The sequence below is a fragment of the Coenobita brevimanus genome, chromosome 82 (genome assembly GCF_032717465.1).
Source record: "Coenobita brevimanus isolate Jiangsu-jjx chromosome 82, ASM3271746v2, whole genome shotgun sequence".
Lineage (NCBI taxonomy): Eukaryota > Metazoa > Arthropoda > Malacostraca > Decapoda > Coenobitidae > Coenobita > Coenobita brevimanus.
The window spans coordinates 3,286,358-3,302,058 of NC_137035.1; the positions used below are offsets into that span (position 1 = coordinate 3,286,358).

The 15,701-nt window shown below is 41.1% G+C and overlaps 1 protein-coding gene across 1 annotated transcript; it reads left to right on the top strand.

Moving 5' to 3' along the window:
- The first annotated feature begins 2,071 nt into the window (after positions 1 to 2,071).
- LOC145409635 (uncharacterized) lies at positions 2,072 to 10,605 on the top strand. Its single transcript, XM_080279985.1, has 7 exons — positions 2,072 to 2,196; positions 4,095 to 4,188; positions 5,608 to 5,695; positions 6,793 to 7,127; positions 7,724 to 7,988; positions 9,497 to 9,629; positions 10,209 to 10,605. The coding sequence occupies exons 1-7, from the start codon at positions 2,178 to 2,180 to the stop codon at positions 10,460 to 10,462; spliced, it is 1,188 nt and encodes a 395-aa protein (XP_080136111.1). The 5' UTR covers positions 2,072 to 2,177; the 3' UTR covers positions 10,463 to 10,605.
- Positions 10,606 to 15,701: the final 5,096 nt, after the last annotated feature.

Consider the following 15,701-nt stretch of genomic DNA (forward strand, 5'->3'; position numbering starts at 1 on the left):
TAATCCCGTCCCTGAGGAATAAACCATACCTCGAGAGACTCAGAGAATTAAACCTATTCTCTCTTAGAAAACGGAGACTCAGGGGACAACTGATTGAATGTTTTAAGATTCTAAAAGGCTTTAGTAATACTGATTCAAGCAAGCTGTTCACAGTAATTACGGAGACTGTAACTCGAGGAAATGGTATGAAGTTGCAAGCAAGAAGGGCTAATCTTGATACAACCAAAAACTTCTTCACTTACTCTGTTGTAAGCGAATGGAATAAACTCCCTGGGAATGTGATTGAGAGTGGTACCATAAATATGTTTAAAAAGAGACTGGACATGTATCTCGACGCAATTGGTATCGTTTAGTTAGGATGGAGCAATTTGCATATTCGCGTCTGCATTCATGTGTCTATTAGACACAGACAATATTTTAGAATATATATAATAGATAAACATTCTGTTCATCTTTTGATAAAAAAAAAAAAAAAATTGCCTGCATAGAGTAAGTATGTGGCCGTATGCCCAAATTTTCCTTTTCCATATTATTCTACTTTCTGCCGATCCTATAAAATTCCTTCAGGTTTTTCATTCCTGCAAGGTATTACTTCCTCTCTTGTTTCCTGTACGGCAAATGCCGGAGGGTCTGGAGGGTGGGGGAGAGAGCCTTCTGCTGTGCTATCCTTTTCTCCTGCTCCTATGCACTATATTAGGATTAAGGCCGGACCACCTCGTAGGGACCGTAAGGTCTGTGTGGTCTGTGTATCTATGTAACTCTATGTAACTCTATATTTGTTCCTAACTGAAGAGGGTCCAAGTGGGGCCCCAAGTGTTGCTCATAACAATAAAAACAATGTCAGTATGTGAGTATTATTTCTACAACCGACCATACACAATTATAACTAAAGGTTTGAACACTAATACAGGGACAGATATGGCCATGTGGAGAGACTGGAGAATGAGAGACTGACTAGAAGAGTATATGTGAATGAGGTGGAGGGTGAGAGGTGGAGAAAACCAAGGATGAGACGGAAGGATGGAGTGGTGAGATATATGAGAGGAGGGGTGTGAATTGGAGGGATGTGGAAGAGGAGATGGGGAGGACGAGACCAGGGATGAGATGGAGGGACAGAGTGGTGAGATATGAGTGGCGGGGGGGAAGGGGGATGAGTTGGAGGGAGGTGGAATTGTATCCCCGTCATGACTGTCTATGCTCTTCCCTCAGCCCTATGGAGAGTATCTAACGTTATGCGTGTAAATCAAAGAATTTTTTGAAGTGTAGGCCTGTATGAAAATTTACAGTAAAGAATGGCGAGGAAAACTTGTGAGGATGGCTGCAGGATGACAGCTGTCTGCTACAGGCCTACTAGCCACCGGGTAACGGTGAAAATTACTGTCCAGGGATGGAACTGATTATACCTTGAGACAGACGGCTAACTGCCAGGAAGAGATCAGTTGGCTTATTTCAGTCTATGAATCTCCAAGGTCGCTCTTTCATCCTCTTTCTGAGGGACGTAAATGGCTGTAAAGCCAAAACGCCAGGGGTACTAGTTAATGCACGGTTAGTTATAAATGTCATTGATATTTTCACGAACAGGGGCAAAACTGCAGATACTTAAAGTTAAAAACTATTTTCATGAGTAAATATTACCAATCTATCTATCTACAGTATAATCAGACACCTTAATCGGTGTAAGGGGTGGGTGGCCATAAACAAATTACCTCCATGTCGCCCTATCCTCTGTCATTTCACTGCCATCCTCGTAACTTACACCCCCGTCTCTCATATCTCTCTCTACTCCATCTCTCCATCTCATCTTCGGTCTCCCCCTCTCTCTCTCTCCCTCCTCCTCACCCACATACTGTACACTCTGCAACCCTAATTTCCTTTTAAGAATTTCTGTTACTAAGTTAAACACAGATACATGATACATATCATTTCATTTAACAGAATAAAACGTTTCTGTTTACCAGATTTGGAAATTCGTAATCAGTTTGAAAGAAAATGATATTATTGTAGCGGATCGAATAAAGTTCTGATTAAACCTTCTCTGGCTGAATCGTAGTGTAAGCGCTGTAAACAGACGCGGCCACCATTTGCAAGTCTTGTAGACTACTGTCACTTAACGAATCTGTAGTTAAATTTTAATCAACTGCCAGAATTATTAGGTTCAAACTAACCTTCAGATCAAAATGAATGGCGCTGTGAAATGTAGGTCCATTTGAATTCTAGTATTAGATCTTTAATACAAAATGGTTATTGTCTTAAGATGTCTCGGCCCGATCCGAGACGTCTACGTTTAATTTATCAGCATGGGTGTATAACAGATGTAAACAAGACTGACCTTTAACTCGGGGTCTGAAAATTCCATAGAAAGGCAGATGAAGCAAAAGAAATTGAGCTGTAACAGTAGAAACGAAAAGGGTTCATGTGTTATCGTAAGAATGCATGTACGCTACGGTACCTTACATCGTGTTCATTTACTGTAGGATGTGTTCAGTATGCTCAACCCGACCTGTGATGAGTAATATGATCTCACAGAGATGGATAACAAGAAGAGTTTCCGTAGATATTGAGAGGAGATGAAGGGCTGAGTTGTGTTTTATAATTAGTACCGGTAGGGAAGGAGAGTCCTGTGGAAGATAGGGCAGTGGATGTGGGGGTGGCCTTAATGAATGAGGGTGAGATTTGGAAGCTTCCGGTGTTGCTGTTTGCTGATGATACAGTATTGTTGAGTGAAGATGAATGGGAGTTGCAAGGTTTGGTGAATGAATTTGGGACAGTGTGTAGGAGGAGGAAGCTGAAAGTTAATGTAAACAAAAGTAAAGTTATGGTGTTTGAGAGGAATGAAGTCACAGAGTGTGCAGTGAGGTTGGATGGTGAGGATATGGAGAATGTGAGTGCATTCAAGTACTTGGGTAGTGTGATGAGTAAGGATTTAACTTTGGGGGATGAAGTACGTGAAAGGGTACAGCAGGGAAGGAAGGTTGTTGGCACACTGAAAGCAGTGATGAGAAATAGGGAGGTGAGTATGGAAGTTAAGAAGTCACTGCATGATGGTATTGTGATCCCTACCCTGACGTATGGAAGCGAGGCGTGGACCTTGCAAGAGGGGAACAAGTCAAGAGTGAGAGCAGTGGAAATGAGTTACTTGAGAGGAGCATGTGGAGTGACATGGAGGGACAGGTTGACGAATGAAGAAGTGAAGGAACGTTGTGGGGTAGATGTGGATGTGGTTGAAAAGATTAGGAGAAATACACTGAGGTGGTTTGGACATGTGGAGAGGATGGAGAATGAAAGACTGACTAAGAGGGTGTATGTAGGTGAGGTGGAGGGAGGGAGAGGGAGGGGTAGACCGAGGATGAGGTGGAGGGATGGAGTTGAGAGGTATATGAGGGAGGGGGGGGTGAGTTGGGGGGAGGGGAGTCAAATGGTGGGTGACAGAGTGACTTGGAGGCGTTTTGTCTGCGGCCACCCTTGGCGGGATTAGGGCGTCGGGCTATAGATAGATAGATAGATAGATGAATGAGAAAGTGAAGGATGGAGTTACAGGTCTATAAGTGGGTAGGGCTATACTGCATATAGAACTCTGAAGGTCAGGGTTTTTGATGAGGAGGCACACTAAGGGCAAGGGGTTGATTCAGATTCAAAAGTCATTCATCTTGAAATTGTTCCTGTTAGTTAGGTTAGTAGGGGCAAACACTTAGTAATCGGTTGTTAAACCAAGTCAGCCAGAAAGCCCGACATGGTAGGTGGCCACGTGCCACTGTTTGTGTATAAAATTGGTGAGATATAGGTAATGTACTGTACATCTTCAGAATTACACATCCACAAATTTATCAATCTTTCACAGTGTTTATCATGGTATATTATAGTTTATTAAGAAAAAATACAATTGTAAATTCTATGCATGGGAGCTCTCTTGCAACTTTCACTTAAATGCCCCTGACAGAACCACCTCCGGGCTTCTTTGTCTGTACATACTCTTCACACTATCTCAGACTGGACTGGATGCTGTGTGAATGGTTAGATATACTGTACATTACTTTCCCATGTTAGATCTTACATTACTGCATTTTGTGTAGTCATCTTTCTGTTGATGTTTCCAGGGTCAGATGAATCAACAAGAGAGTTTATCCAGCTGCGCTTCAAGCTTCGACACCTCTTCAATGGCCGCAGGCATCATTGTGAAAAAGCATATAGGTACTGTATGCTGATGAGAAATATTATCTGCTCCAATTTATTACATCACTTGACAGTCACATACTGTACAGTAAGTCCCCTCTATTTGATCTATGATAATTTTGATGTGTTCATGGATTGCTGAAACATACTATGAAATTCCAGGTACAGTACCAGTAATGCAAGATAGTATTGGAGTAATAAGCTGCATGTTTTACTGTTCTGGTACACCTTTTCTCTCTTTGGCTTAGGAAATGCATTCCATGCCAATGCCTGAAAAATAACGTAGGATTTGGTGATGCTCCAGTAATAAATAAGACTGCAAAACTGCAGAATATGAATTTTGTGCTGAGATTTAGAAAAGTCTCATATCATGTGAGTGTGATCTGTACCAGTACAGATTATTATTTGTGCAGTATGATACTGCATAGAACCTAAAAAATTATGGATCCAATACAGTTAACCTCATACACAGTTCTAATATACTAAAGCAATAAATCTGAGGAGTTGATGGTCAGAGACTTGCTTCTAGGGCCAGATAACTTGCTTTGTCATAACATCAGCAATATATTATACACACCATCCCTTATGCATAGTCATATCTGTCTTTTATTTTCTTGTTTAGCATCCCAGTTTATACCATTAGCTATAATTTATTTATGCCATCAGTAAGAGATGAGAGAGTGGTAGTGTCAATGTGATGGCTCTGAATAATTCTTCAGATGCCTCTTGAGTCTTACATAGTAGGCTGTGCTATTATCTTAGGTACTGTAATTTCAGACAGCAGTTTGGTTATTGGGGGAAGATACTGGGAGCTGATAGTAAAGCTGGACACTGGGAGAAAAAGGACTTTGGTTGGAGTGGAATTCATTTCTCCAGTGTATCATCTGTGCAGTTTTCTTCTGCACAGTATTAATTTACAAACAGAACTGCCATATCAATAATCTTTTTTCCCTATAACTAGACAGATTGTGTGTGCCCATCTAGTTTGTAGCAGTATGAGTTACTCCTATGAAATTAACACCATTGTGAGTTATGGCAATCATGCAATAGCTGCAAGTTTTGACCATTCAGTAATGAAAGTCAGGCATGGTGTGTAATGAGTTTTGTTAAGTTGATAATATTTTATCATAAATTTATACTAACTGAACATTTGTTAATGTTGGAAATTACAGTACTGCATGGTGTATATTCATTCTACCTTTCCCAGACTTTTTGTCCATATACCAGTACTGTATTGGTCTTTGGTATGTTATAACAAGACCTCTAATGTCATCAGAAGTCATCTGATGTATACTTTTATCACACTGAGTCCTCATCCAGATAGTCCAATATCGAGGGGTTTTTACTGTGCTGGTACAGCATATTTATTTACAAGACCTCATGTATACATTGCTCATTGTCATCATTTCAGTATATATTATTGTCTTTGCATTCTAGTCGTATTGTGGCAGAACTGGGGCTGACACACATCATAACACCTGCACAGGCACGAAAGAAATGGTCTAACCTCCTCCAGCAGTATATGGTAAGCCACAGCCACTTCACAGTATTGTTTAAGTTTTGGAACCACAGTTACATCTTTCCCTTATACAGGATTTGTAAATTTTAGAACCATAGTTATACCTTAGCCTTTTACAGTAGAAGTCCTATTTTTCGGCATCTATGGGACCAGGCTAGTGCCGAAAAATCAAAATTGCCGAATTATCAAAAACCCTACCCACTCAATACCTTATATGTTTTGGTGAACACTATCATCACTACTCATATCATTACAAATGTGCTTGGAGAGAGTACTGTATACTGTTTGATACTGTACAATACTGTAATGAATACAGTACTATACATGAATATGAAAAATAAAGAAATTAGTGAACATACTGTATATAAATGTAATGGTACAGTAGGCCTACAAGTTCTCATGCACTTACCTAAACTTATAGTAGGTTCCTTAATTACATATGTACAATAGAAGGGGTTGATTGGACTCTGCTACTGCTAGAAGAAGTCCCCAGCAGTGGAGGGTCCTCATGGAGAATTTCAAGACTAACGAAAAAAAATCGGAAAATCTGCTGAATGATCAGAGATTTTCGTAAATGGGACTATTTCTCAAAACTGCCGAAATGTCAGATTTGCCGGGGAATTGGATGCCGAAGAATTGGACTTTTACTGTACTTTCACACTTTGGAAGGACAGTTACACCCCTCCCTTTTATTTGTTAATTTAAGAACCACAGTTTCACCTTTACCTATTATTTTTAAATTTTGGGACCATAGTTATGCCTATCTCATTAATATTTTAAGGAAGCAAAGAGTGAGGGATAGAGGCAATTTCTTTTGAGAATGCAAACAGCAAAACCCGAGGTCATCATACAGATTGCGGTGAATTTACCTTACTAAGAAATTACTCAACTAGTTCTCCTGCACTTTGATGTGAAACATACTGGAATGAAGAAATAGGAGATTTCTATCACACAGCTTATCCCACACATACCTTATTGTCCCTCACTGTTTATATCATGTATTACTATGTTTTTGTATATACCAGTAAATGTCACACTACTCTTCCCTACTATCTGATGAATTGCACAGGACCTCATCTGTTGACATAGTTTCTCTTTCATAGGCTATCAAAGGTGGCTACTCAACATCTACGTCAGACTGGCCATACTTTCAAATCCTGGACCAGATTGTTCCAGTCATGAGGAAGGAGAAGATAGAGAGGCTGCCTTCATCTTCAAATATGGATCCACAAGAAATGGAGCAAGCCAGTGACACTTTACAAAGTCCTTCAGAGAGTGGCCCATTATCTGCTGCACCTGGCTCACTTTCATCTCCCTTAGCTCCTACAATCACCTCAGCTAATGCAGTGACACCCAGTTCATCATCATCTGGCATGGCAAATGACAAGTGCAAAACAGAGGCAGCAGACGAAGGAGAGCCACCAAGGAAAAGGAGCAGGTAAAACCAAGCTTACTGTTGTATTTGTGAAAGCTTTAGATTACTAAACCCTTCAGTCTGATTATGTATTTTCTGATTTTTTTTGCTACAGGCATATCTGGACAATTTATTCACTGTAGAGTAGAATTTTCAAACCATAAGAATTAGACTTAAACTTAATTAACCATTTCCCTACTATAGGTCAGCCCTAAATCAAGAATCATCTGTCGGTAGCAGAAAAAAAAAAAGAAATCAGTCATTGGACTGCAGGGATCAAAGCAGCAAAGGAGACTGGCCATAACCAATTTAGCTGATACTTTAATGTTAACACTGAGGATACTTAATACCTGGCCCAAGTATTGAGTGTTCATATGCCAAAAAAGAGTGCATTGAGGTCAGAATTGAGATATCATACCATGTATTATGTGTCAGTACCAGGCAGCAGTAGAAAAAAACTAACTCCAGACCTGAATAATAGATGATACTGATCATCTGTGACATGTAAAGAATACGTAAGTGGTATCCATTTTCTCTCATCCCCAGGGTAGTAAAGAAAATGAAAGAAAGCAGCTGGGAAAACTAACTTTTTTCCCTGCCCTCTTCCTCTCTCCCAACAGAGGGCGTCGTGCAGCGCAGCGTGCTCGTGACAGATGGTGGGGAGCAGTGGAGGATGATGACCTGGGATCAGACTCACCGGGGAAGGGGGACCTTGCCACCACCACCAACCACAGAGCCCCACTCAAAACCCCAACCTACACTGCCCTGGACCCTTCGCATATGGAGCTGCAGACAATCAACATGCTGGAGTCGTGTTCTTCTGCACTCGGAGATATCAGGGATGTCTTAGCTTCCCACACCAGCCGGCAGGAGGCTGTCATGCAGGTGACTGTCTTTACTGTACCCTTTTTTTTTTTCAGTATTCATGATATTTCATTTATCTCTTCTTCATCATCCATCACTTGTTCATGTACATTTCTAACATTTCCTACATTTTCACAACAGTACCACACACCCTCATTATACAGTGAGGATGCATTTGAAGTCCATCGCATGATGATTTATCTTATACTGAGTCAGTTATTATGTGGCTTCAGTTTCTCTCTCTCTCTCTCTCTCTCTCTCTCTCTCTCTCTCTCTCTCTCTCTCTCTCTCTCTCTCTCTCTCTCTCTCTCTCTCTCTCTCTCTCTCTCTCTCTCTCTCTCTCTCTCTCTCTCTCTCTCTCTCTCTGTCCAAGGGTCATCCACCCAGCATAGTGTGAAAGCAAGGGCCCAACTTATGTAAACTGGTAGGTATTGCACTTCACTTGCTGCTTGAACTCCAGCACCATACTTCTGTTCCAGCAGTGACACTAACACACCTAATAGTGACAGAGCTCAGAGGCCATCTTGGAAGAAACAAATTACTGTAAGCTTGCATATCAGCTTTTGTATAAGCAGAAATAGCAATCGTACATCAGCAAGTGAGGCACTGTATGTATGACGTTGCTTCTTCTTAATCACATTCTGATCACGTATGGTGGTCTTTTCAATGGCTTAGGAGCTCTTACAGCACTTCTTTCCTAGTGATAAATTTACCATACTTCACCTTACAGTTCTCTTGCACAGTGTGTGTTAATTACATATACAGTACTGTATATCATTTTAGTATCGACATAGATAGCATGAATACCGTCAATCTTCCAATCCTTGTTTGCCCTAGGAGCCCAGGGCTAGGCTACTCAGTCCCATCATTTAAGGCAAGGGTGACCAGCCTCACTTGCCTCTTAGTGGTATTGTATGAATAATAAACCCCAACCACCCATCAAATGGAAACCCATAGAGGCTTTGTCCAGTTGCAGTGCTTTAACCTCCTAGACTACCAGGAATCATTTTGTTATGTGGTTACCACCCAGCATAGTAAGTGGTTTCTTGGGTTACAGGAAACCATTTGGCATGTCACTTAGTGTACAGTCACTTGGAGGGAGAGAGAGAGAGCACTACATCAGGTGAGTGGATGATAGGTGTCTCCACCTACCACAGTGCATAAGTATCATAGATAATTAATGTAGCTTTCACATTCAGAAATAAACTGGTAAGGGAGAGACACCAGAAAGCCCTTTGAGACAGCAGGAATACAACCATCCATTCAGTCCACAACTTTTGAGTTTCAGCTGTGGTATTCATATCTCCTAGTAATATTACTTTCTTTTTTCGTCTTTCCTTCATACAGTGATTTAACTCCTCCCAGAGTTTCTGCTCTCATGTAGTTAGCTACACCTTTCCCTGCCTTCTTAGGTAGTCAAACATGCACACATGCTGTTTATATTTACCAGTACTCAAGTACAGTATTGTATATTATTTTATTGTATCTGGAAAGGCTTGTTCTATACTAATAATATATCTCTGCTCCAGAGCCTGCAGGAGACAGTTGTGAATCAAGTCGTCTCAGTGAAGGACCTGCTTACAACTCTTACCTCACAGAATGCCACACTCATCTCACTAATCTCACAGCTCACCAGCAGAGTCTCACAGCAACCCTCTGTAGGTTAGTTTTGGCTGAGATTTTTTTTTTTTTTTTTTTTTTTTTTTTTTTTTTTTTTTTTTTTGCCTTTTTGACCTGTCAGGTAGAGCCAGGCTTCCAGAGGCATGAATGGTGAGTGAATGGTAGAGTAGCTCATTCAATTGGGCAAACTTTGGTTAGTACAGTATCTCTATCATACTTTTTCTGGTTCTCTGGACCCTCCCTCACCCCACCTCGGGTTGGGAAAGGTCTAGATGATGATGATGATGCCTTAAGCTCTAATACAGCATGTTGCAGTTTAAAGTGCGGTAGATTCAGGGACAAAAAATTGCCAAATATTTGACTTTTCTGCATCTCACTTTCCTCTGCTAGCTAATATACTGTACTTGAGCTGCAAAAGGCATATTATGTGTGTGCCCATAAATGATTCTTTTTTATATATATGAAGTGTTGGGAAGAAAGCGATGGACATGCCCTAAGTGTGTAGTAAGTGCAGCAGTATGATAAGCAGACTTAATGTGTTAGGGAAAGATGACACCTGACCAGGAAATAGTGGATATGGCTGCTAGTGATTGTGTGGTAACTAAACTGATTAATTTTCAGTGGTGGGTGCAAGTGAAAGTTTCATGAACCACAAGCACCAGGCTGAAGGAAGGCAGTCATCACATGCCCACATTGTTGTTTCGTCAAACAGCCACTCAGCCAGACCACCATCTCACAGCCATCAAGCTACGCCATCACATCAGCTTCTCACCTCCCAAGCCAACCTTATCTCGGCACTCTCACAGGATTCTCAAGATTGCGATAATTCTCTTGTGGACAACCCAGAGTTAGCTGATAATATGGCTGGATTGTAGAGAGAGAGATGTGGAAATTTGAACAGATTGAAGAAAATGTACTAGAGGCAATTGGAGATAACATATAAGACTGACTGACTCAAGCAGATAAGAAAAGACAAAGATGAAGATGGCCAGATTGTACCCACCTCTAGATATCAAAGAAGGATGCGTCACTGCCAGCTTCTCTGTGTATGTAAGAGAATATAGGTAATAATAATAATAATAATAATAATGTAATACCTTTTTTCCATGAAGATAGTTTTATCTTCATAAAAGATTATAAAAGTAAAGTCCATAGCAAAACCCTTGGGATGCATCTTGCCTCAAATGAATCAGCTCTGGGAGCTGTGGCTTACCTCATTTGAACAGTATGTTTAACGACACACCATAAATTTTCTCGCGGAAGCAGTATCACATAATTTTTATGCGATACCGGTATATATGTATTATCTCTCATCCCCACCTCCAAAGTTGAGCCCAGAAATAAAGGAACAGTAGCCACTATGAACAAAGTTCACACACTGCCTGATGCATTTTCCATGGCGTTAGATCCAGAGGAAGGCTCAGACTTGTCTTAAAAAGTTGGTTCTTGATGGAATCAAAAGCAAGGCCAACAGGAGCTATGGGAAGAGGGAAAGATTAAATGAATTATCAAAAGTAGCACATCATGTTCAAATTAGGGCTTATTGAGCTAACAGTAGCTCACTCAGACATTGACAGGAGTGAGTCTTGCTCTTGTAGTTGCTGTTTCCCTCCAACTTAATCCAGTTGCCAAAATGGCTTTTGGGCCTGAACCATGTTTTGTGGTATGGATGAAGCTTTATTGCTCTTTCCAGTACTATGGCATGTCCTGATCTGGAATTAGATGGGTGCCACTCTGGTACCTTTGAGGAAAATTTTTTATACCTCAAACACAAAATTGCCACCTGTCAATAGAAGCTCATTCGTAACTTCTTTACTACCAGTGAAAAGAAAGTTGATCATTGTGTCAATTTATATGTTTTTAAGGGCAAGAAATGTCCAGATGATGCAAATAGTCAAGCACCTTCTGCTATGACAGTACCATCACTTGCACTAGATGTCATCACTTTTGTTTTATCCACATTTACTTTCAAACCTTTGTACTGCATTCCTTGTCTGCACTTCCAGAATCGTTCATTCACTATTCCCTCATTCTCCACAATCAACACCAAGTCATCAGCATATAATACCTTCCATGGGAGTCAAGTTCTGAAGTCATGTGAGAGAGCTTCAAGGACCATAATAAACAGTAAGGGGCTTAAAACATACCTCTGATGCACACCATTACTCATAGAAGATTCATCACTCAAACCTCCTTTTACTCTTATGTGGGTGCAAGTACCCTCGCACATTACCATAGCCATTGTAACCAACCATTCCTCAATCCCAGGCTTTCTTACTGCCCACTTCCTCATCCCCCTGGGCAAGGATAATATAAAGGCACTGTACTGAAGAGGCAAATAAGCTGTGATAGTAAGATACATTGAGTATTATTTATAGGCCAGCAATTGGTATGTATGCATATTTCCTGAGGAATTGGTCACTAATCACCAGAGAAGTATGTTACACTTGAAACAGCTTGAAAGCCTGAAACTCACTTGATTGAGTCACTCAGCTGTCTTCTGTGTAATTAGAAATGGGGGATGACAGTTGGGTGCAGAAAGCAAGAAGTGAGAGCACTGGAGGTGGATTGCGAGAGGCTGACCACAAAAGACCTGGGACGAGATCGTAGAGTGTTACCTCAGGGATAAGGGACTGAATAGTGAGGCTGTCAGAGATCGAGCAGTATGGAGAGCCACCATTAGGTGATTAAGGCTGACACATGCAAGCATGTTGGGGCTTGTATAACTGAAACGAGTCACTTTGTGTTGCTGGTACTAAACTAAAAATATCAATCATGACCAGAAACTGAATGGCGATTATTTCTCGTGTACTACAGTATTTTCAATAATATGTTTTGGACTTTGCTACGCCTCACCCTGCCCTGTGGTAGGAAAGGAGGCCTGGATGATGATGATGATGATGATGATGATACTATGGCAAGTAAAAAGGTATCGGAATTGTTTAATTCTTCTGTACAACCTTATATGAGTTATTTTAAGTCCCTTACTGTTTGGTGTGTCCTGAAGTAACGTAATACTGAACGTATGTTATAGTGCCAGTATAGTTCATGCTCATGAAAGACTCAGTGGGGAACTCAGTGAAGAAAGTGTGCATTCAAGTAAAGCAATGTTGAGCACATCTTAGAATGCCTTGAATCCAGTGATGTATTTCTCATTTTAATTAGGCTGCCATTATATGACTTCATTCAACTTTGGAAGGACCCCTCTAGAATGGGCGAATGAAGGCTATATCTATTCCCTCCAGTTTGAAAAGTCTACCTTCATGTGAATGAATCTTGTGAAATAGCAAGACTAGAATATTAAACATGTCACAATAGTGAAGAGGTTAATGGCCAGGGTGGTCCAGAGCACAGGTGCTCAGTCATAGTTGGACGGTTTGGGGGATTTATCCAACTGGGATGATGATGAAGGGAGACATGTTCCAATGATGGCACTGACATAACCAGCTGGCTATGCCAGCCAGTTATTCATATGCTCCCCAACTCCCTCTCTAGCTCCCCAAATGAGGATGGTAAGCTGCAGAAAAAAGAGCTTCAGCCTACAGTCCACTAGGCTCATGTTCAAATGAGACTTAGGTTACAACAACATCTAGCTTGAGTATAATAAAATCTTCCCCTTCATAAGGGAGGTTCATCCAGGGGTAAATCAGGATATATTTAACCCTTTTGCCTTCCTTGCATGTGTCATTTTACTCAGGCCATCATAAGACAATTTTGTTCAGGTGAGAAGACTTCTGGTAGCAGTAAACTTGCTGGACTTTTGGTTGCTATTATTCTTGAGATATGACAGTTTGGAAAGTATTGTTAAAGTATCTAGACTAATGAACAATGTATCTAGTGTTAAACAGTAAAGCAAAGAACACAGGAAACAATCATTAACGGCTGTCAGTTACTAAATAAAAATATAAGTAAGATGACAAAACTACAATACCTTCCCATTCATCTTATTTTTACAGAAAAGGGAGAGGGGGGGGGTCCTGAGCCCCTTCGGCCTAATCCCTGGTTGCTCCTATCCCTCGAAGTCAGAAACTTTCCTCTCCCTCCCAGTCAGAAACTGTCCTAAGTTCCACAAGTAAAACATCATTGCCCATTCTCACCAGGACTCATCCCTGCTTCAGTATGCTGGTTTCTCATATGATGGGCCGCATTTAGGGTGAGAGAGGCAGGAAGAGACAGACAAAGTCAGTCATGGCATGGATGAAATGCCTTCTTGAGGAATGGGTGAGGAGGGAGGGAAATGAGGTCGGTCTTGGGAGAAGAATGCTTTAGGAACAGGTGAGGGAGAAACAGGCAAGATTCACTCAGTCATTCGGTTCATGGAGTATGACCTCCTCTGTCACCAGTAACTTCCTTTCTACAAGTCTTGGATTTTAATCCTATGCCAGCAGCATCCATAGATACCAGCCAGTGCCAATGCAGGCTGTGCTCAACTAGTTTGGGCCATAGAAAACTGAAAACAAATACAGAAACATATGAGTTGTAGGTAAACCTCTACACCTTGCACAAAGCCTTCCCCTTCTTGGAAGTAATTATCCCTCTCATTTCCCAGGAAATAATAAACCCTTGTTTAGGTAATTATCTCCTTACCCCACCCTTGGGGTAATTAACCCACTAACCCTGCCCTCAGGGTACTTAACCCCCATTACTCCACTCTAGGTTAATTATCCTTCTTACTCCATAGGGCTTTTCATCCCTAGTGGTCTTCAAGCACACTGGGCGTACAAGTAAAAACATTTTCAGAGCATTACATAACTTTCCTTTCAGCCAAGACTCATTTCAAGTCCCACAAGCATAACACAATTTCATTCTCAATCTCTTCCACAACCCGTCTTGAGTACTTTGTATGAGTTCTCAGTGCTTTACGTCGTAAATTAGCCTTACACTGGGGACAGAGGCAGGGAAGCACAAAGGATGAGAGAGAAGAAGGCGTAAATATCAAGTGAAGGTAATTGCTGTGTCATGGATAGATTCGATTGCCCAATTTTTCCACGTGTGTGTGTATGTGTGTGAATGCATCTTTCTATCTGTGCTTCTGTTCTCTTTGTGTGTGTGTGTGCGTGTGTGTGTTTGCGCGCGCGCGCATCTTTCTGTCGGTGCTTCTGTTCTCGTGTGTTTATTCTTTTTTCTATTGGTGTGTGTGTGTGTGTGTGTGTGTGTGTGTGTGTGTGTGTGTGTGCGCGCGCGTGTGTGTGTATGTATGTATGTATGTATTCTTTGCTCCATTTGGCGCGCTTGTTTTGTGTGTGTGTGTGTGTGTGTGTGTGTGTCCCAGTGCAAATTAAAGTCGAAACCACCTCACAGGAGACAGGCTTGCCACCTTCTGACTTCGCATTCAGTATAAGGTGTGCTCAGCTTAACCATACTTAAATGCCTACTTTCCTCAATGGTTTACAAGAATATCCAATGGTTATTCGGTACTCTCTCTCTCTCTCTCTCTCTCTCTCTCTCTCTCTCTCTCTCTCTCTCTCTCTCTCTCTCTCTCTCTCGAAAGCAATGTGTAGGAATAAAACAGAGGAATGTATGAGGGAGGATCATATCACTGAACAGACAGAAATATCGATTTTTTTATTATTTTTATTATACCCGCACGCGCAGCAACATGGGGTGGGTGTATGTGTGTGAATTTTATGTAGACAGGTTTGATCTAATTTTAACCAAACATGGTGTAAGGATTGAGGGTAAGCCACAGAGTTGACCTTTTTTATAGGTCAAAGGTCAAGATCAGGGGGTTTGATCATCGTAAATAGGTTTGATCACAGATCAGACTTGTCGGAAAGACTGAGGGCAAGAGGAGGATAAAGTGATTCGATTTTGAGAACGGTTATTCAAAGATCAGGGTCATTGGACAAAATCAAAGGATCGACCCTGTAATTTAAACAGTTTTGATTCGATTTGGACCAATCTTAGTGGAAGTGTCGAGGGTCACCCAGGGGTGAACGGATTCGATTTTGAGAACAATAGGTCAAAGTTCAGTCATTGGAAAAAACAAAGAAAAAGCAGAAGCAATTTTGATTGATTTGGACCAAACGCGGCGAAAGGGTTGATGGTCAGGTAATGATGAAGCAATTCGATTTTAAGAATTGGTCAATGATCAGGGTCACAAGGCAACGTCAT